The sequence below is a fragment of the Squalius cephalus genome (assembly GCF_949319135.1).
Source record: "Squalius cephalus genome assembly, chromosome: 22".
Lineage (NCBI taxonomy): Eukaryota > Metazoa > Chordata > Actinopteri > Cypriniformes > Leuciscidae > Squalius > Squalius cephalus.
The window spans coordinates 22,726,944-22,750,692 of record NC_137143.1 but is presented as its reverse complement, the minus strand read 5'-3'; the positions used below and the strand labels follow the sequence as shown (position 1 = coordinate 22,750,692).

Below are 23,749 nucleotides of genomic sequence, written 5' to 3'. Positions count from 1 at the left end.
TTCCCTCCTCCCCCGCAGAAGTTAATTGCCATCTTCTGCTTAAGATACTTGTTTTTGCTTTTCTCTGTAAACCACTTTATAAATAAAAAATCTTCAGCACGGTTATCATGCCAACCTTTAAACAAGTCAGCAGCTTCCCTCATTCTGGCGAGGATGCCCGGCTCTTTATTAATTGAGGCTGGGATGACCTGAACATGGCCTCTCGTCGCTGCTGTGATTTGGCCCCAAGAGAGAGGCGCTGAGCCATGATGAATTTGCACATGCTATAAATAGAGTCTGGTCCTTGGAATCCGCCTTTAACACAGAATCTACTCTCTGAAATCTGCTTAAGCTGGAGTTGGACGGTCTGTCGCTGCCGCAGGCATTATACAAAGAAGAAAAAAATGAAATTGTAATTTTCATAAATGGTTGTGCAGTTCACTTTGAAAAAGATTTTCTTCATCTAAGATTTTTAATGAATTGTGTGTAATGGATTCTCCTCTTCTGTCTTCTAGGCCTCCTGGTCATTGTTTTGAAATAATAAATTGTCTATAATTAAAGTAATCCGGTGTTCCTATAGAACTGTTATTCGATGGAAATGCAGATATTTTACATTTCAGATGTTATAGAGTCAGTGACAATAATGCTTATTTTTGTATTTATTAAATTGTTCAAATATATATTAATGCAATTCTTACGTAGTGACTCACACACACCTCTTCTGAGACTAGTATGTATTCAATTTAGTTTTTATATAAAGTTGGTAGAACTTGACATTTATTTTTATTTTTGAATAACTATACCTAGCTCTCGCCATGAACATAGCCATAAAAGCTGGAATGGCGTTAAAGGAAAGAAAAATATTAAATAAATAAATTTCCACATTAAACTACAATTTAATACAATTATTTATTTTTTTTAAGATTTTTCCATTATCATGGAAACTCTTATATATCACTGTCACTATATCCTCTGTCTTTCTGCCTACTCGTATTTGTGAATGAGGAGAGAAAATGTGTTTGTTAATAGTATGAAGACTCAGTGTAACGGGAGATTGAGTTAACTGGCATAGAAGTTTGCGTGAGGAGCACCTCTTCCAGAATACTGGCAAATGCACCACAGCAGTCATACAAAATAGCACTTGCGTTTTGATGTAATTATCTATAAGTTACTCGGTTACTTTGCTTTCTCTTTAGCAAACCTAACCCTTCTTGTCAAGTCTTTTTTTGAAGACGCAAATTTAAAGATCAAGAAGGCCTGCCAAGGCATTACCAGTACAATGCTGAGTTTTAACAATAGGAAATGTGCGATGGCAGAAATGTTTCATCTCATTTTATGCCCATCTGACATGGTTTTAGCAGGCAGGAGCTGCAGACAGAGTGGCACCGTGTGTGTGGTGTCACTGAGGATATGGCACACTGCCCAGGGACTTCACATAGAGCTCCCACATCGAAAATGTCATTGAGCTCCATGCTTTTACTATCTGGGTTTTGGGTGACTTTGGTTTGTCTGTGCTGGTAGCTGGGAAGGCCACGACTTTGAGGTCTAATGAGTTAGACCGGGCTTTTTTGATCCTGTGCCTGTTTTTTCTCCCCTCTTTGACTTAAATTCCCACTAGGAAACAGCAGAAATTACAAGATCTCTGCTTCAAAGCAATACGTGTCTTTTGGATTATTTATTTTATTTTTGCCAGAAACCCAATTTCTATAATCATCTCGAGATTAGAAAATTCACTTCACATGCCTGGTATCATCATTAGTTTGTCACTACAGTATTTGTGTATCCAGAGGCACTATGTCCTTACAGAATTTACCCTTTACTCAGGAAAAGAGAATGACACTGCCTCCTAGCAGTGGAGCACCACCAGTGATGGATGAGATGCCAGGAATCAACGCTGTCTTCCTGTCCCACAGCCATTGACAGGCAAAGCTCCAGCATCTTTGCATCACTCCGTATAATCGCAGGTCATAGCAGCCATGGATATGACACATCAATTCCTCACTCATGATTGCCTATTTATCAGTGTCAGTGCTCTCAATACACTTTTTCCATCCTAATTTATTGAAGAAAGCTTTAGGGTGCACATACAGCAGCCCCAAAAATGTTTGGACACTGAAGTCATAATGAATGTATGTGATTGCATTAGATAAGAAATCATCAAACCAAGTGGCATTTAAAAATAGCTCAAGCACACTTTACAAGTAAAGCATTTCGAAAAGAAGTCCGTTTTAAATTGAAATTTTAAAGTGTAGATGTGTTGTTCATAATTAAAACAGTCGAGCCCTTTCTGTTTGTCTAACATAAATATAAGATGCAATAGTTAATGTGATGAACTACACCTGTGTTACTCTGATAGGTCACCTGTGTGAATGTGAAGGAAAAAGACTTAAAACGTCTATTAAAAATGACCTTGGGCCAGTGTCAGAAATGAAGTTTTTTCTTTTTATTATTATTATTATAATTTATTTGTTTTTCCCTCTTATATTTTCCCTACATTGTCACTACATTGATGTACTAGACCTCCACTAGTTAGACCAATAGAATTACAATATATTGCAGCACATCATCCTTTATTCACAGGTACTACTTGGTTTGATATTTTATCAAATGGCAGTGATATACAGTCCTTTTTAAGTGTGTTTTAAGTGTCCAAAATACTTTTCATGGCCCTGAAAAGTCTTAATGAGATATAAAGCCCGAGTCTGTGCGCAGTCGTCTTTCTTTTCAAGGTGAAGTGGGCTGCAGTGGATTGAGTCTGGTCAGCAAGCAGAAGAGAGAGACGGGCAGAACTACTGCTGCTGGTTGCCGCCTCCTCTAGCCTCTGTCCTCCTTATGGCTGCAGGGCCACAACCTCTCACTGCCAACTAATTGCCTCTGAATTAGACAATTAATGTGGCCTTGTAGAGGGCTGGAGTGTCTGACTAGAGGGACTGCAGTGAGCAGAAGGGTACCCGGCCTTTCCTCACCTCAGCAATGTATTATTTATGGGTCGTTGTGCTTGACAGTTTTACATTAACTTTGCTAATGGACTCTATAGGAGGGTTGTGACTTTTGGATCTGTGTTAAGTTGAATTAAAATGGGAAACTTGAGTATTTGTTGCCCCTTTCTTTGTCAAACCACAAAGAATCTGCTGTTTTGTTTTCTAAACTTCAGTTTAAAAGAGAACGTTGCCTGAAGGGAAAGTCGGTGTACGAGCTTCAGATGGATAAAGGTGTAAAAGACTGGTCCCTGTCCACCTTTGGCACCCTCTTCGCCGTGTCGGCTCTGCGTTCTGTTGATTGATTGACTGCCTCTGTTGTGTGAGGGATTCTTGTGTCAGTCCGCAGTTATAGATGAATGCTGAGTTTCCCTTGGTTTCCCAAAACAGCCTCTCCGAATTCCGAAGTGTTTTTTTTTTTTTTTGCTCTTTCTTGAAAGCGAGCAGTGCCGTCTCACCACTGTCAGACCCTCAAGCAGATCGATTTTGTTTTCAAAGAGCCTAATTGTCGGCATTGACTTGAACAGTTGTATTCCGTCGATCTGATCATGCTGATTGGAGGCCACTAGCACAGTGAAGTGTTCGCATAACAGCCCATCTTACAGTAGTGTGGAGAGATCATGCTGCATTGTGCATATGGGAACTGGATTGTCACCTCTACTCCCCTCATTAGCTCCATTGGCTGTAATAGTGGTTATTGACTGGATGGAGCTTTAAGCACCTGTAATATTAATGGCGACTCTCACAGCTGCGATGGATGAGTGCTGCGTTTGCTAGTGGTGCTGAGGACTCTCTTCTGTCGCTGCTTCATCAGCCACTTGTGCACGGCGGCCGTTCCAAACTCTGGGTTTGCTGGTGACCCTTACATGTTCAGGCCTGCTCCCATTTTGTTAGCTTTTAAATGTAATAGTCTAAAGCACCAGTGAATTTTTTTTTTTTTTTTTTGGGACATTTGGAGCATACTAAAGGTGGAGGTAAAATAAGATACATTGTGATAATGCGATACATTTTTTGCAGTATGTAATTGGCATATTATCTCAAAATATAATTTCTTTCTGGTTTTGACCCTTTATAATAATGTATGATGAAAGGCACATTGAGCATACTGATCTAAACAGAAACTTGAACAGTCACACACCTTTTCTTTTGTTTATTTTTCTTTTGCGCTTTTGTTAAGTGATATACAGCGCGCCACCGCAATTCTGTGTGCAATTGAAGAGTGAGCGCAACGAGCACCGTATGTAACGTCTGACACCTTTTTTTGAGGTGAGAGACTTTATTTTGTAACAAGTTATGAAACTAACGATAGAATAATGTTTTTCGTTTTTTCTCATGCATTTGACAGAAGTGTCATCAGCTTTCATGCATTTCAAAATAAAAGTCTCAGAAAAACTTTTGCAATCTTTGAAAACTGAAAACTTTCTTTGACTGCACACTCCGACACCCACTCAGAACGGTCTTGCGACCCACCAGTTGAGAAACACTGTTCTAGTACACCCCAAAAACAAAATCAAGACACCGTAAAAGGGCATCATAGGACCCCTTTAAGCAGCACAACCGTTTTAAACATTAATAATAATTTGAATAGGTTTCTGAAGGATCATGTGACACTGAAGACTGGAGTAATGGCTGCTGAAAATTCAGCTTTGCCATTACAGGAATAAATTACATTTTAAAAATAGAAAAATAGAAAACAGTTATTTTAAATTGTTATAATATTTCACAGTATTACGTTTTTTTACTGTATATTTGATCAAATAAATGCAGCCGTGGTGAGCACAAAAGACTTCTTTCAAAACCATATAAAAATCTTATCAATCCCAAAGTTTTGAATGGTATTCTATAGAAGTCGATATGGCAACACAAATTTACAGTGCAGTGTCTGTATTTATGATATTTTTAAGAACTTTTAAGATATTTTGGTAAAAAGCAATACTTAACATATTTAAAACAATTGACATATAAGGAATGCACCAATCATGATTTTTCATGGCCTATTCCAATTTTTTTTACAAGCAAATAGGCCGATTCCGATTTTTTTTTCTTTAAGCAAATTTATTTGTTTATTTATTTGCTCTATAACAGGCCAAATTGGCCTTGAACAAAAATATCTGTAACCATTTGAGAGGCAACCACTGCATTTTAATAATGATACAAACAAAAATGCTAAACTCATGTAACATGAGCAGTTGTTTTTTATTTAAATTAGAATGGTCTGACTTTGTGGCATTATGCTACATAAAACATACCTGCACAAAACAAAAACAGCAGATGGACTGAATGAAAATGCAAATTCACTCTCTGGCAGTAGATGGCGCTTATGAAACAGCAGTGATATAGTATTTCCTTGGTTACCACTGTAAACAAAACAACGCTGTGCTTCTAAACACTACTTTATTAGGCATTATACGGAGGTGAGAGGGAAAGAAAAAGCCATCAAATCTTTTCTGAATAGTCAGTTCGCTTCCCAGATAAATTCATATACATCCCTTTCCCCCAATTAAATTTTTATATATATATTTATTTAAATATTTAGAGGATTGCGAACAGTAAGCATGCTGTGCCTGTCTTCACCGTGTCCCGTCTCCAGCCTGTGTTAATGTCCTGTTTACAGACTTCGTAATATTTCCACACAAATTACATTTTGGGAAATTATTTCAGTGCAGTTTGTGTGCAAGATCAGCCAAAATGCATCCATCCTGTTCTGATTGATGGCCGGTCGACTGGTGCATCTCAGTAACATACAGGGTTTAAAAACAATATCTTTGGTTAGACCAAAAGTTGTTGAAGAATCAGGTTTCAAATCCTAAGAAGCTCAGTACATATTGCATCTTGACACCGGTCTTATGATAATGTTGTATTATGGATTTCCTGGAGGTTCTTACAGCCAGCTAGATATAAGTCCTCAGACTCTGCATGCATAAACAATTTGAATATGATTTTTAATAAACTGACCTCCTACCTGCAGCTACATATTTAAGTCTTCCCTCTGGTGAATCTCCAAATGTACATCACAACATGGACCCAAACCAAAATTAGTCTCACGGATCTAATTTCGGTACAGGATTGCGGGTATTGAACATAATTTCAATCATTACCGCAGGTCTCATGCTTGTCATGCGGGAAATTCCCGCATTTATTCACTTTAGAATGTAGGTTGTTTAAGTAAATTAATCAACACAGATTATAAGATCAAATCAGTCATTTTAAAACGTTCTGCAAGACGTAATTTCACAAACAGCGTGAGTGATTCAGCGGCGCCGCGTCTTCTCTCTCTCTCTCTCTCTCTCTCTCTCAAAATGCGCGTAACATAACATTGCATCTGCGCAAGGCAAGCGTCAAGCGCACTGCAGACGCACTGTGACTTTTGCGTTTAGAAACGGGAGTTTGATAGCCTGACTACGTCAGACTTCCTACTTCCGCTAATTTCATTTCGCTCCTGTAGTCAGTCTGAGATAGCAGCGTATCTTTCAGTTTTCCACCGGCCTGAAAACAGCCGGGCCAATCAACGAACAGAGGGCGGGCTGAGAGCCGTGACGTAGACGCTGATTGTACCGTGGTGGATGCGTACTTGCGTAGATTTACTTCACATAATCTGCAAAAGTCGTTCACAGCCATGTTCACTGCGGTATTTCGCTCGATGGTTTAGTTTTTGCATCATACATGTGTTTACAGTGGAAGTTAGATGCAGCTGAGCTTGCGCATAACACACGCCATAACCAAACGTTATGTGATTGGCTTACGGGTAACCAATGATTTTAAACTTCAGACAAGCGCCCCCCCCCCCCCCCTTCTCTATTATGCTATTCCAGACTCTCTCTACCAGGGATGGAAATTAACTTTTTTGTCCACCGGCCACTGTGGCTGGTGGATTTCAAAATCTACCAGCCACTCAATGTTTTTACCAGCCACTTTCTTATTTTTAACCGACAATGTGTAACTGCATGTGAAAATTAATACCACTTAAAAATGAAAATTCTGTCATCATATACTCACCCTCATGTTGTTTCAAACCTGTATGAATTTCTTTCTTCTGCTGAACAGAAAGGAAGATATTTAGAAGAATGTCAGTAACCAGACAGTTTCTGGTCTCATTGACTTCCATAGTAGGAAAAAAATATACCATGGAAGTCAATGAGACCAGAAACTGTCTGGTTACTGACATTCTTCTAAATATCTTCCTTTCTGTTCAGCAGAAGAAAGAAATTCATACAGGTTTGAAACAACATGAGGGTGAATATATGATGACAGAATTTTCATTTTAAAGTGGAGTATCCCTTTAAGCAGTTTATTTAATCTCAAGTCTCAATGAAATACTGACATTTTCTATTTCTCTCTTATACACTCTTTCTCTCTTATATATATATATATTTCTCTTTTTTACCTGGATGTGGCATTTGGATGATTCGTGGTATTTTGTGGCTTCCAGTTTTACGTTTTTAGTCCCAACAATGAAACTATTAGGCCCTGTTTACACGAGAACGCTCGCGGGTGGAAACGTAAAAATATTTTATCAGTTGTGCCTTTCGTTTAGACGGCGACGGCGTTTTGGGGGCTTAAAAACGCAAAAAAGTGAAACCACCCTTCAGAGTGGAAATCTTAAAAACGCTCCACCGTCGCGTTCCCGTCGGTGCGTATAGTGCGTCCGGCGCGAGTGATTTCAATGTTAAGTTAAGGCAAAGATGTTTTCTCTGCAGACCTCTTAACCAGCTCTCAACGCCTGCGATGTAACGCCACATTTTTTTTTTTTTTCTAAAAGTGTCCGCCGTCTGTGTGAAACAGTATGCTATTTTTATTTACCCGCCACGGTGGCCGGTAGGTGAAGCGAGTTTACCCGCCACAACACAAAATCACCCGCATTTGGCTGGTGGCGGGTGCTAATTTCCATCCCTGCTCTCTACGAAGCAAAGTGAAGTAGCAGAGTCTGGTATTACCAGGCTAGGAGTTTGGGGCAGTTGACGGAATTGTTACTTGCACAATCGGGCCAGTGTTGCATTGTCTCTAAAGTTAATCATCTGCACGTCTTTTTAAGTCTTACCAAATTAAACGTTCAAGCGATTTTTAAAACCATTTATGAGCAAAAATTTAGGTGATTATAAATGTAAAAATTATTTTAGAATTTCAAAATTTATATTTAATAATAATAAAAATTAAATTCCCTCCATTTTCTAAAATGAATAGCCTGTCGGCATTGGAATTTGTTTACTGATGATCATTTTCTAATAGTTTGACACCTGATAATTAAAAATAAAATATTGTAAAATATTGATGCGAAAACCAACTGGCACATAGATTTTCACCAATTACTTAGATTTTACTCATGATTTATGCATGTGTTTACATTTTGATGTTGTAACAAAACAAAAACAGATAGTTTTGAATGTAATGTAATTGAGTTTATAGAAAGAGCAGATTTTTTATTAGTTTTCCGCATATTTGTTATGCATGTAAACTGTAAAATGTGTATGGCTGACCTTCAGGAAATTAACTTGTTTCTTGAATTATATCAAGTTATGTCTTATGGTGAGAGGAAAGTGTTATTTACTTGTTACATATAAAATTATATATATAGTCTCTTTATTTAAAACATTAGAACATGTAGTAAACAAACCAGTAAACAAACCTTAAAATACCACAAATTGACTCCTGTTTGGATGGTCTGCTCACTAACTGCTTGCAGTTTTTAAATGCTGTTTGAAGCTAACCACAAACCCATTTTTTCCCCCCTAGCATTAATATCTGCACTCTGCCCAACTGTCTTCTCATTTTCTTCCTCGTAGCCCTGATTATAAAGGGACATCTCCCACGCAACTCCTTAACCCTGTGTTTTATCTGTTGGCATGGACCTAAATTATAACATTTAAATGATTTTCCTTTCCACCAATCCGCGTGGCACAAAACCACGGGATGAGACATGAGGAAATACGCCGGCTCTACCTTCCGCTTCTATAATAGTCGAGAAGAATGCACAAGTATTTTAAACTCAGTATGCTCAGTATCTTTCACTTCACTGTTCACTCTCAGACAAATGCTGTTTTTTCCCCCTTGTCTCTGTCTGACTGCAGTTTTGAGGCAGTGCTGAATAAGGCCCAAAGTGCCATTGTCGGTGGCTGTTGCAGGATGCCGCTCTGAGCCGGCTGATAATTAAGAGGAGGGCCTGACAAATGGCTCTCATCAGATCGCTCATCTGGAACTGAGAGCACACGAAGGCTTTCAGAGAGGATAAACCGGGAGACGTGTCTTTGCTTTGCAATCTTTCATAACCTTCTGTGGCTCCTCAGAGAAGAGCAGAGCAAAGAGCTCTCTCTTTAAAAACTCAACAGCTATGCCACACATAAGTGCCAAGTTCTCCCTCTGCCTCATTGAGATATTCCTGATTTTTACTGGACTAATACACAATGGCTTTTATGTTTTATACCTCCACCCGTTTGGGGTTACCAGATTACTCACTAATTTGGAAATGTTTTCATTTTGGTGTAAAATTGTTTTGGCCTTTTGATTGATAGATATTTCTCACCTCTTTTTCTGGCATTGCCTTTTTATTTTTTTTGATGCATCAGTTGCAGTTTCTGTTGGTAAAATACTAAATTGCTATAATAATGCAAAAACAAGACAGATGTCGGTCTATGTATTATAAAGACATTTACATTATGTACATGTAACTTGCCTCAGAACCTGAGATGTTTACAGCAAAGAACATTTTTTACAGTTATGGGAAACGAGAATGCACATGGGTTATTGCTGTTTGTTAGCAGGTAATGTCACTGAGGGGTTTAGCTTATTATTTACAATGCTATTCAAAAGTTTGAGGTTTAATGTTTTTGAAAGAAGACTCTAATGCTCACTAAGGCTGCAATTATTTGATCATTGCAATATTTAAATATTGTTATATTTAAAATAACTCTTTTCATTGTAATATATTTTAAAATGTAATTGATTCCTGTGCTGAGCTTTTCAGCATCATTATTCCAGTCTTCAGTGTCACATGATCCTTCACATCCTTATATACTGATTTGGTGCTTACGTTACATTTCTTATTATTATCAATATTTAAAATATTTGTGGTGCTTAGTGTTTTTGTGGAAACCGTGATAGATGCGTTATACAAAAGAGCAACATTTATTTGAAATATAAATCTTTTGTAACATTTTAACTGTCTTTACTGTAATTAATTTAATGCATCGTTGCTGAATAAAAGTATTGATTTTTTTTTTTTTTTTTTAATTCTTTCTGATCCCAAACTTTTGAACAGTAAGTACACATGTATAAGTTGTATTTTAGTCTGGGAACTGGAGTAAATCTGCCAAGCCCCATGCTTTAATATCTAATTTCTCTGAAATTTGCTTTTTCATTTCTAATCTGCTGAAGTAATGAATGAGATATATTATATTATATTATATTATATTATATTATATTATATTATATTATATTATATTATATTATATTATATTGTCTTAGCGACCATTTTCCTTAAAGTCAACATGAAGTAAAAAATATTTGCTTTGCATTCTTAATGCTTATTCTTGGCGTCATATAAATCTTTTTTGTGTGTGTGTCCAACCACCTTGCTACATTCTGGTGTGTAACGCCCACTTTTCACAATCCAGTCTATTCCCAAGTTCCACCCATATTTTATTTCTCATTGAATATCTGGTTTGCATAATGTAGGAAATGCATCTCATAATGGGTTTTTAATGTGATAGTTTCAATGCAATGCATCTATCTGTAGTTTACGTAGAAGGTCGCAGAAGTTTCTTTGTTTTGTCTACCAATAACTATAGAGCACAGAAGAATTCAGTCAAGCTAATCTTCTGAATATCTTCTCTCTAAACCAGAGCCATTGAGCAAGGCAGGATTCAGTTGAATTTGTCATTCTTCAAGGTTGTTAGAAAATTAAGAAAATTCTTTTTGTTGAGCTCTCAGCTCTGAATTATGAACATGCCTTGCTAAAAGTGCAGCTTTACAGAACATTAATTAAACTCCATACAAGTGTCTTTTCATGAGTTTTTGACCTTTTAGTCAGAATTACATCAGTGAATTTCTCCCCAAAACATTTTAAACCCTTATTAAATGGTTGTTGTTTTAAATTGGACTCTGTACTGTTAAACTAAGGTAAGTACTGCAGCCTTGAACACATGTAGAAAACAATACAGAGGGTTTTGAAATCTCCAGAGAGAGGTCAGGTCGGGTCTTGAAGCTCTCTTTGCTTTAAAACCACCATGGGAGACAAAGCCAGCCTAACTCGGGAAGAAAATCTGAATGAATAGTCATCCTTTGTATCTTTTTGAACCCTGGTCTCACAGTTTTGTGTGTGTGTGTGTGTATGTGTGTGTGTGTGTGTGTGTGTGTGTGTGTGTGTGTGTGTGTGTGTGTATTTCTATTGAAAAATTTGTTTGACACAGCTACACTCTAATGTAGAGGAGGAAGTCCGTTTGAAAGACTTTCATTGCCACTTTCAACTCTTCTTAAATAAGAGGATCATGCAGCCAGACTCTCAAGATGCTTAAAGAGGTTATTAAGGTGTTTATTTATTCCATCAACACTCCTGTGTCTTTCAAATAAATAAAGAGACTTACACTTGATATTTGACAGTGTCACAGGCTCTGTCCTCAAGGTCTCCTCAGATGGATTTTTTTTACTAATTTGGTCAAGATGAGAAAAATATTCCCAAAAAGAGCCAGTGCCATCATCTGCATGCATTGTCTAGTATCTGTTCAGGGCTCACTTACCACGGTACTCATGTATTATTAGTCTTATAAATTAACATACTTTACATGAAAGATGGGTTTAATTTAAACTCTGAATTAGTCAGTCCCCCAAGGTGTTATATTACTTTGTACAGCATCTGCAAATTTTAATTATCGCAATACTTCACTGAGTACACCGCACACGGCATTACATCACACCGATATTGACCGCACCGCTTCTCGACTTGTTCTTATAGTGAGCTATTCAAATATCAGTGTAATGGGGCTCTTTGTTTATTGTGGTTTTCACCTTGGCATTCATTTTTGCTGCAGCTAGCAAAATCTTCATGTTTTATTAAAACGACTTATAAGCGAGTAAAGATCAGAGAACGAATGGTCTTTAAAAATGTTGCATGCCAACACACTGCTACTAGATGCCAAGAGAAAAGAGATCAAATACCTTTGAAGTCCTTGAAAATGAAGTTGAGAAATCGTTAAACTAGTCGTCCACTGCTGCTCGAATGTGGGTTGTTTGTCTTGAAGCTGAAGTTAGAAATGCCGTTTTTCTCTGCTTTGGTGTGTGTTTCCTCATGTGATTGCCAGCCATTTATATAATAAATAACTTGTATTTTCATAAAACGGATATATAGTGAATATACTAAGGTGTCAGTACTCAGAGGCCCATTTAAAATGTTTAAATGTTGATTTAGGCCACAGTATAAGTATATCCATATTGGTACCACTTTACAGTAAGATTCAATTTGCTAATAATTGTTAGTGCATAAGTATCTTGAACTAACAATGAATTTTGTCATGTGAGAGGAACAGTTTGGAAAGTCCATACGTTTACACAAGACTCGCGTAGCTAATTTTATATGCCAGTCAGTGTTGTGATTTTATATTTCTTGTTTTCTGTGGCTTTTTTGTACTAGGATCACCTGAGACTTGTTAATACCAGGTTTAAACAGTGCCAGACTTCAGGTACAGCTCCAGTGTGATGCCTTCCTCTTATTTAACAAGAGGCACCCACATCTTAGCACCTTATCAGCTCCTGCCTCTCTCACACTCAGTCATGCTGTCCTCATCGCTGTGGCCGAGGGTGAGGGATTCTCCATGCTCTAAGTGGATTAAATCCAGTTCCAGGCTGCAGTCGCATGGCTTGTCTGTCAAAGGTGGGGGGATATTTTTGCAGGTTTAGTCTGCGAGCTGGATGGTGCGTTCCACCTTGGGTCTGGTTAAGGGCACCGTTTGTGCCTCCTCTCATCACACACATGAAAAAAAAAAAAAAAACTGCTCCAGCATCTTCCCACACCCACTACAAACACAGTCTGCCAACGTGCTACATTCCCTAACGTGTGTAGAGATATTGTAAACTTAAGAAATGCCTGTGTACATCTGTGTTTGCAAAAGGCTTGTCGGGAACTGCTGTGGTTGAGGGAACTTGAAGTTTTGTGGATAAGCCCATATGTCAAAGATATTGAAAGCATTGGAGAGAAAAGATATAAAATACTCTATGGGATGGGTGGAACTAGGAACGGGTACACTGGACAGAAAAGACACACAGCGTATAAGGAGGAATGCTAGGAATTCCAGGCTGTGTTTGGGATGTCCTCCATTTCCTGTAGTATTGAAACACTCCTTTCTGTCTCACTCGATCAACCTTGCTCTCTTTGTTTTTTTCACACCTCTCGCATGATAATGAAGCATTGTGCTAAAACATATTTTGACTGGTGGTTACTTAGACACATGCCCCCAAATTATCAATTCACGCTTAGGTCATACACATAGGCTATGATATCACATTATACCTGGTTATTTTGTGTGTTGAGATGCTAGATTTTTTTCTTTTATCCAACAAATAAGTATCTATGAAACAATATTGTTGTTGAAACATCAATTTGTTACATGTGTCTGCATGTTTTATATGAATACATTTTTTTGTAAGTTAGCAAAGATTTTCTTTATAAAATATTTTTTTCTTTTAATCTGTTCTATCTTTGCTATCTTTTATACTACTTGTCTGTCTGTAGGTTTATTCAAGCATTTTTTTCTGTTCGCAATACATTATGTAATATATAGGATAGTATAATAGAAAAAAAGCAAAGAAAATCTTAGCTAAATTAAGCATATTTTTATAGAGGTGTAACGATACATTGTTATTGTATATCAAGATGTCACAATATAAAAATGCGACAATAAGTATCGTTGATGTAAACGATATGATTCACAATATAGAGTTAGTTTTATCCAAGATTTAGCTTGCTGTATTTATAAGCTATAATTCACCCAAAAATGTAAATTCTGTTATCATGTACTCACTATCATGTCGTTTCCAATTCAAACCTATACGATTTTTGTTCAACTTACAAACACAAATAAAGATTTTTTTTTTTTGAAACCTGAGAGATTTCGCAATATCGTAATATCGCAATAGTATCGTATTGTGAGTTCAGTATCATGATTTGTATCGAATCGTTACACATCGAATTGTCTTTTAAATGTTTCTTTAGGAACCAATGCAGACTCTACATATGACATCCCATAAGAATAAAATGAAGATTATTATTTCTGTGATAAGTTCTGCGGATAATATTATTTTTAGTAGAATGTGTTCATAAAAGCTAAAAATGTGAAATTTTTTATATGGGCTAGAATTAATTGGTGCATTAAGCATACTGCTTGTAATGTATTGTGTATATACTTTTCCGTTACAGCACAATAATAGCCTGACTTGAATTGAATGTGTATTCTGCTTTGCCATATAGAGACCCTTTACATTGAGACCTTCAGACATTAAAATGTGTTTTATCTTGTGATCAAGTCATCATCAGTTTCTTGGCCAACCCTGCCATAATTTAAAATCTTCCTCTGTATGTAGAGTGAGGATGTCAGGCTGGATTTGCGGGCACTGATGGGATGGTTCTGTTGTAACCTGGGCTCCCTGGGCCGAGAAGGCATGGAACTGCGGTATGTCCTTGATGAAGAACTCCGCTGCGACATGGCCTGTCCCTTTGACTCACGCTGAGCGCTTGATACTCAGGACAAGGAGGTCAGTCTGACCCACTTTCCCCCGCCTGCCCTTCTGTCGTGTTGGATGAGGTGGGCGATAGGCCAGGGGTGAGTGGGCGGATGGGTGCACTAACTGTCAACGTGCGAGTTTGTGCAGGGGGTTACCAGAGAGCGTTCCCGCTGTGAAACGCAGGTATATCTCAGCCCACAGAGACAGTAATGGACAGGCACTCCCACAGAGCTCAGTGTCTGACCCTCTTATTGTAGCTCCTCATCCTCGATGACTCCTACAGCTCTCTTCCTCCTCTTCGTCACTTCGCTGCACTGCGGTGCTTCTGAGCTCCAGCTGTATTTTATGCAATCAAGCATAAGATATTCAGAATCAGCAGTGTTAGCTGCACATCATTTTATGAGATGTGGAATATTTCTATGCTCTGTAAGTAATTTGTTATGTCTGTTAGTGACCTGCCGACCTTTGGGTTTACACCAGCAATGTGCATGTTAAGATGCTGTCAGAGATGGCATGTTTGATAACATAATGTTATCTAAGGCAGACACCAGTTTGGTAACTCATTAAAAAGTAAAACTCAATTTCCAGGTTGAAAGCAGGGTCAAAAAAGATGAGTGTGTCTCTGATATAGCTCGCTGACAAGCAGGTCTCTACTGAATTTAGACAAGTAACTTTTCCTACCAAGTGTGCAAAGATGTAAGACATAGTAGCACTTCATGCCATCATGAATAATATGTCTTAAACACAAAATAGCATTCACAACTAGGGATGTCAATTTTAACAAATTCCCATGATCGATCGTCGTTTAAATTAACGATCAATTAATCGATTAATCGTTAGCCGTAACACTGCATTATGAGTCTGCTGCAGTGGCATATGGCCAACAGCATGACAGTGTGCAAATACTGCACAAAACGCTATGTTCCTCACCAAATGAATGAGAATGGTTTTTAATCTAAATAAAGGGCTAGTAGGATTGTAAAATGTTTCAATGTGATTGATCATTTAATTAAATTAATTATTTAATAATAAAATATAACGACTAATGAAAAGTGTCACCAACAAATCAGATGCGTGCTTGGAATATGTGACTGTTGTGGACGTGCTCTTCCTGGAACAATGCGCTGAAAAAGGCAACTAAACCCAATGAATTCACAACGATTTAATAAAACAGTGTTCTCATGTTATATAATATGACAGTCCTAATCCTAGTTATTATTAACCGTGCATTGCTGTTTGAGCTGCGCGCTGAATTAATACCGTTAAACTGGAGCACTTTGCTAGCGCGTTATTTAACTCAAAGAAACGTATCCTATATGAGATTAATCAGATATATACAAAATAAACATAATATTACAAATTATATCTGCTCAAAATAAAGCGACTGCACAAGTGAACTTCTGAACTAAGAATGACTCATGTTGTGGACGCGCTCATTTCTGGAGCAACGCGACTATGGCAACTAAACCCAAATAATTCACAATCTTTTATTGCAATATTGTTCTCTTTATAATGTTATGGAATATGACAGTCCAATAGTCATTATTAGCCGTGCATTGCCGTTTGAGCTGCACGCGCTGAAACTGAAGAGGATCACCGTAAGCTTTACTACATTAATTCTTAACCAAATGCATCCTATATGATAAATCAGATATAGATAGGCCTACACAAAATAAACACAACATTACAACTTACATTTGCACAAAACAAAAGGCTGCGAATGCACACGCAAACTTATAGTCATGATGGTGTAAAATGGTCCCAAACATAACTCTGGCGTGTTCGCTATACATGTTTTGAGGTTGAGCAGCACGACTAATGAACCTGCTTAATCGATGATCGATAAGTTTTATCGATTAAATGTATTATCGACAATTAATCGATCGTCGATTAATCGTTAACATCCCTATTCACAACCTATTTGACTTCTATATTGTGAGGAGAAAAAAACATTTAGGATGGAACCTAATTTTTATCCTTTTGAAATTGATTATATTATGAAAGGTAACCGTTTTTTGTTTTTTAACTCATTTAAATTTTTGAATGTTACATGCATTAGATTTGGTAGCTTTCACCATACATGATCTATCTGATAAACACAGAGTGGGCTTCTACACATAAACTGTCACACTCTGACTTTCTCTTGGGTCATTCTTTTTCTCTTTCTTTTTCTCTCTCATACACACACACACTCAAACTCAGTGTGTCAGAATGGCAGCTGGCCCTGCGGCTCTCCTGGTTAGTTCCCCTGATAGAGAGTTGGAGACAGACTGGACTGGTGCAGTAGTGCTTATTAGCCGTGTCTGTCTGCAGGAGTCCTGCTGAGCCAGCCTTGAACCCTCTGGCCCCCAGCAGAGAAAGAGGGAGAGACTGTGAAGAGAGAGGGAGAGGAAAGTTAAAGCAGTGGAGGACAAAAGCGAGAACGTGACAGCCAGGGAAAGAGACCTGCCTGTCTGACCTGCATGTCCACTTAGCTGGTCGCAACCTAATCTGATAGAAGGTTGTCACAAAATTGTTTCTTTGAACAAGAAACTGATCCGTTTCTTTTCATCAAAGATGTTGGAAACCTGTGTTGATTGCAAAACCCATGAGTTGAAGCATGACAGTCTGATGCACATTTATTATAATAAAAAGATCTCCCTTTATCTGCCCTCTCTGACCTCAAGTACTCTTCTGTTATATCTTTCGAGTACCCTAGCATTCAAAATGCCCAAAGTGCACATCGCTATTGCAGAGCAGGCTTAAGTAGTTGACATTGTGTTTGTTTTTTTTCCAGAGAGACCATGCCGCTGTCTGCCTGACTAACCTCAGATATTGCAGTGTGGAGAGTTGCTGTGGCTGCTAAAGTTTTAATGCGCTACAAGATTAGGGTCTGTGGACAGATACGTAGATGCCGTCAGGTTCAGCGGCGGGTTACACAATAACTGCTCTGGCCTGCCTTTTTTTTTTTTTGCATGCATGCATCTCTTGGACTCTGAGGTTCAGCTGTCCTACAGAGCTCACCTTTATTGTGTCTAATGGTTTCGGTACTGCTGATGCAGTCGGAGACTCCCTTCGGTCCACTGTTAAACATCCAGCACACACCTGCAATCAACCCTGATCGGCCCAGTGGAAATGGCCCGTTATTGCCCTCATTAGATGTTATGCGGTAGTTCTCTTATACAAATACATCACATATTAACATGGATTGTGTTTGCTTAGTATTTTCATCTAATTGCCTCTCTGAGCGTTTCTCTCGTTTCACACCAGACCAGCACATGCGAAGATCCCAGAGCTTTTATATCACACCCATCTGTCAATACAATTTGGTCAAATGATTTCAAAACCTGTGCGTTTCTTGTGTCTTAAGCCAAGTGGCTGGCTAAGCTCCAGCTGGAACGCGCCGAGCATTAAGGCATGATGTGCGTTCAAGCTGCCTCCTGCTGATTCATCCCTCACATGCTGAAAAATTACCTTTTGCTCATTAAAGAATTGTGTAAGTTTAAAAAAAATTATTTGCATAATTCATTTCCCTCTGAGGATCAGGATGATTAATTAATTACTATGCTGTTAAACTGGATCTTTCGCTATTTTTTTAATTAACCTCAGGACATCCTTCATGTATGGGAATTATCAATTTTTTTTTTGTCATGTCAGTTTCAGTGCATTTGAATGTGTGGGAATCACAGAAGTTATGAAAAATCTCTGGGTCATTAAAAATAGTTAAGTCAGGGGGTATTTATTATTGAGTTTAGGAGTCTCAATATTCTGCAATCATCCTAACCGTCCTTCCTGGGTTTTTTTCTCCCTTTTTTTTTTTTTTTTTGAGGCTGTCGTCTACAACAAGATGAATCTCTTTAATATATTTTTCTGGCCTGGTTGCTTTGCATAGCACTGAAAAGATGACGCAGACTCTGGGTTATAATACCCCTGTGTTTTATTCATATTCTCTTATTTGCAGGGACCTTACACACTCGCGATTGCTACAGCACTGTCTGACAGCACGCTATAGGCTGCATGTAAATGCGGGTTTTAGGTACTATCATAGTGTAATATCATGCGGGAGTCTCATTAACCTATAAGCAACCTAAACACTTCTGTCTCTCTTTCCTCCTACAGAACTCAATACGGCACAATCTCTCGTTGAACAAGTGTTTTCTTAAAGTGCCTCGCTCCAAAGATGACCCAGGAAAGGTAAGCGTTCTCTTCTTACCTCCAGATGTAGTTCTGTTTTATTCAGAAATGTTTTGTACATTCTCTAAATACAAAATGCCTCTACCAGAGCAGATTCAGCCGTTAAAAATGCATACGTATCCTTGTGAAAATAGATGAGAGCGAGCACTCGCAGTAATGTTTTAAAAGTGCTCTCCGGAGCTCTCCCGGGTAGAGGAGAAAGCACTTCAGCCCCGGCACTTCCTGCACGAGAGGGGGAGACCACCACCTGCTTCCCCTCAGTCAGCATGCCGTTACCCCGGCCTGTCTGAGCTAAAACAACCCCTAAAACAACCCAAACAAATTCATGTGTAGGCCAGAGTGCAGAGAGACATGCATACATACACTACATATGCATCATGCAACTTCGATGGACACCGGTTAATCTTTTTTTTTTCCTCCACATAGTACCTCTGCCACAAACGCTTGCTCATTTCTCTGTATCCTCAGCCATCTTGTGTGAGCACATTCACGCACATACGCTCACAGCGCGACATAAAGAGAAGAGCCGAGGCATGCAGGGGATGGGGACTGAATGCTAATTTCATGTTTTGGTGTAATCCTCTGATATTGACACTCCTGGGATGTGCTCCACTAAATACAAAATAATCTATCGCTGGATGGATTCTATTCCGAATGCACGGCCAACATGCTTGCATCCCTAATGTTCAATTTGGAATTTGCCTCCTTCCACACAGCCCTCCCCCCTGGAAGGAGAACTTCAAAGCTGCGAAGGGCTCTCTTGATATGTTCCATCAATATTGTAATACGGCAGGAATATGGACCCTGCTGTTTGTGCGAGATAGTAACTGAGGCGTGTTTCTCAGAGATGGCAAAAACGATTGTTCACTTCACCTTTGTGATCCGCTGCTGAGAATGAGGAAGGCCGAACTTTGGGGCGGATACAATCTTGTTTGCCCTTGAGTAGACTCTGGTCAGGGAGGTCTAGTCTGCGTTAAGACTGTGTCAAACTGATTATTTCCATTAGAGACCAGATTAGAAATTAGATAGTCGGTTACCATTAAACCATCACAAACACAGCAGCAATTTTTGATCAAATAAATGTAAGCTCGGTGAGCATAAGAGACCCTTTCTTTAATCTTATCGACTCCAAACAATATAAAAAATAAAGTAAAATACTGTGAAATATTATTACAGTTTAAAACTTTTTTTTTTTTTTTTTTTTTTCTTATGTATTAAAGGTGCCATTATTCCAGTCTTTAGTGTCACGTGATACTTCAGAAATCATTCTAATGCTGATTTGGTGTTCAAGAAACATTACTTAATATTATTATAATGCTGAAAACTTGATTCTTTGATGAATAGAAAAACAAATCTTAAAATCAAAATCGTTTGTAACATTATAAATGTTTAAATCGATACTTTTTCTATGTGATACGTCCTTGCTGAATTAAAGTATTAATTTCTTTGAAATAATAATCATAACAACCCCAAACTTTTGAACACTAGAATATAGTATTTATATCTTCATTTGTTTGTGGCTTTGGATAAAATGTGTACTATATGAATACATGTAAAATGTTTTGTTTCTTTCTTTTTTCTCTCTCTCTCTTTTTATTTATTTATTTATTTATTTTTTGGAATAATGATGACAATTTAAATTTTTAGGTGAACTATCCTTTTAATACTTGATTTGGAGACTGCTAATGTTCTTTAGCTGATTGCATTATCGTCTATTAATTTTGGGGCTCAGCTGAGTTCATAATCTAAAGAAGTAACCTTAACACAGTTTTATTATATTGCCCTGTTTCAGATTCATGTTAACTGTCGTTTCATGGATTTCTTTAAACGTTGCTTTCTCTCTAGAGGTTGTGTTGTAGCCTACACATACTCTCCTCCCAAGGGCTTTCAGTTTTTCAAGATTTTTCTGCTAATTAAAAGGAATGATACTCAGCCTCCCCTTCCACAGTGAAAGTGTCTTGCAGTATTTGCAGTCTTGCAGTCAATTACATCTGCTAGGTGTAACAGACTGCCAGCATTCTCAGTCACCTTCAGCTGTCCTTCATCATCACTGCATCAATTACAGGAACATGATGATTTAAATTAAAATCATGAACATGAGGGTGTTTAAACAGTGAGATTGTCCTGCATGTTATGATCCCTGATGTCTAATGGTGGAATATAATGCGTAAATAGCGATGCAGGGTGAAGAAGATTGTGTTTGTTAAACGATTTGTTGGAAAGTAGCTGTACTTATCTAGTCTGTTTGTGTGGAAGCACTCACTATCTGTAACATTTAACATTGTTAGGATACTTATGCTACATTAGAATATGTAAAGAAACTTTAGACCCTTTCGCATGACTCACGCTAGCGCACCTCTCGGCTCAAGTGTTGTATATATATGATGAATTATTCTGTGAATGTCACAGAATACTGATTTCAGGTAATCAGTAGTAAGTAGTAAAAATTAGGGCTGGATCTTGGCACAAAATAAATTTCTATTTTTTTTTTATTTGATTCGATATCCGTTCACAAGCTTGCGATTCAGTTCCGATCTCGATTCAATTTGATTTCTCAAGGAGAATAATCTCTCAACTAATGCTGTAAACTATACAAGGAACCCTGTCTGTTGGTGGTACATTACTATAATGTTGGCTTGTTGACTGTACAAACATGTAAATTGCACATAAGGCAGTTTTTATAATAACGTAATAATTTATTTTAATAACACAATTATGTTTCTACTGCAATTAGTTTTTTTGAAATATAAACATTCAAGTGGTGACTGTCAGGATAAGTAAAAATATAAAGAATATGTAATAAAGTGCATATATTTAGCAAAATGCTCCTCTCTAATTAAATAAACAAAAAATACATGAATTAGATTTATAAATTTAAAATTGTTAGTTATGCATTTCTATAATGCACACAGACATGCATAACTTAAAAAAATGTCACATACAATCTTAAAATTAAATGAGGCTCTTATTGAAGATTGTGGCGATTAAATAATGGCTGTAATGACTGACTTTGGTTGACTGCCACGAAGTGATCGGCATTCATTGATGTTATAATTTGAATGCCTAGTTTATAATTTGATTAATGTTAATTAGGGGTGGGCGGTATGACCAAAATTCGGTTTTACAGTTTGACTAATTTTATTTCACGGTAACAATATATTTCACGATATAGTTATTTATATATGTAGTTATTCTCGAAAAATTGAAAAAAAGTGCTTTGTATAATAAATAAACCCAAATACTTTAGAAATGAAAAGTACTTCACCTTGTTTGATTTTTCTTTTTCTTTTTCTTTTTAATAGCTGAATATAGTAAACAAAACACACTCATCAACTTTTAGATGAACTGCCCCCAACTGATTGATATTAAATACAACTCATAGGTGCAATTAAACTTTAAATAAAGTGTTGCTGAATCATTTTTCAATCTCATGTTAATGTTTTACTTCATCAATTAGTTTATAATATCTGAATATTTTATATTGAACTATTCTATTCATAATAAATGAGTTACTTTCTTTTAATTTTGTAGGATATTAGTAATACTAGTTATGTTTAAATGTGTTCCCCGGTACATTTTTGCCATGTCTGCTTATTATACTGCGTTTTCAAGGAGCTTGTTTTGCTCTTTTTGTGATATCTGGCAACCCGTCACCTGGAGCTTTAATCAAGAGAAGTTCAGAAGTGTCAAAATCATCAAGTTCAGAAGTGACTAGAAGGAGAGCAGCAGTATGAAAACTGAACAGCAGCTACTGTTAGTGTTGACTAAGTAGTTTAAATTATACACACCTTGTAACTGCGTCATTATTGTAGCACAGCCCGATGAACACTGGCACACGCGCTCCCTCGCAGTGCGTGTGCATGCGCGCGTCTTTTGCATCAGTAAAATGCGATCGGTTAATCATCTGAGTGTCAAGTTGTAATCACGTATGGACTCAAAGGTGTTTATCAGCTGTTTATCAGTGGCCAATTGTTTGGAGTTAGAAATGTATAACTCGCGCTGCATATTTAGTAATTTTGCCTCAGATACAGGATTATACATTCGCTTAAACAAGCTGGTTGTTCATTACCACGGCAACCGCTTGCGTGTCATGCTGAATGCGATTTTCGTGTTTAAAAAGTAACTATACATAAGAGACGGAAAGATGCAGATAACTATACATTATTTACGGTTATTTCTATTCGTTACGATATTGATATATGAACTGTTGTTGTCAAGTAAGCTTCATGCTTTCCCCGTTGCGATCGTGCACTCCTCTAAATTGTAGCCTACGGGTGCTGCAATGCTCTAGTTGACTGCTGCGCCTTTTTTCCCGAAAATATCACATTAACAACCACCCTTTAGAAAACGTAATTCCTTTGTGGATCCTCTTTATCTGCTTTCTCCATGTTTCTTTGACAAATCTCAGTCTCACCCACGCTGCACGTGAGTTAACCACGCCCACTTAAATCTGTTACAGTTGACATTTTCTACCGCGGTAACGATATATACCGTCAGACCCTAATTTTAATTGTCACTTCCTTTCATCAGGCCGGTTTTAGTACTCTGCTTCAAAGGCCAAAAAATGGCATGTTAAAGCGAGGTGTGATAATGCTGCAAGCTTTGTGATTGGTCAGATTGTTTTGGCGCTGTCGTCGCACTTAAATAACAAATTGATGTAACATCCGGATGTTAAAACCGAGACAATGAGTTATTTTCTTAAGGAAGGAATGCTGCGAAAAACTGTTCGGGTGCTGGAGCTTTGCTCATTGCCATTCCATGGCTTCTAACCTGTGCTGTATTGCTGTTTAAATGCAGAAATTTACATCATTTTATCAATATGTCTTTGGAGGCTGAGCGTTTGAAGAACCTAAAGCATGCGGTCTAGACAAATCCTTTGGTGATTTTCAATTATTCTCCTTGCTTAGGTGCAT

The 23,749-nt window shown here is 37.7% G+C and overlaps 1 protein-coding gene across 2 annotated transcripts in view; it reads left to right on the top strand.

The window, feature by feature from the left end:
* Positions 1-23,749, top strand: part of foxj3 (forkhead box J3) — a 96,693-nt gene that overhangs the window by 48,352 nt on the left and 24,592 nt on the right. For both annotated transcript variants that reach the window (XM_079857702.1, XM_079857701.1), the window contains exon 3: positions 18,762-18,836. In XM_079857702.1, coding sequence (XP_079713828.1) covers positions 18,762-18,836 — 75 coding nt within the window. The remainder of the gene's footprint in view (positions 1-18,761; positions 18,837-23,749) is intronic.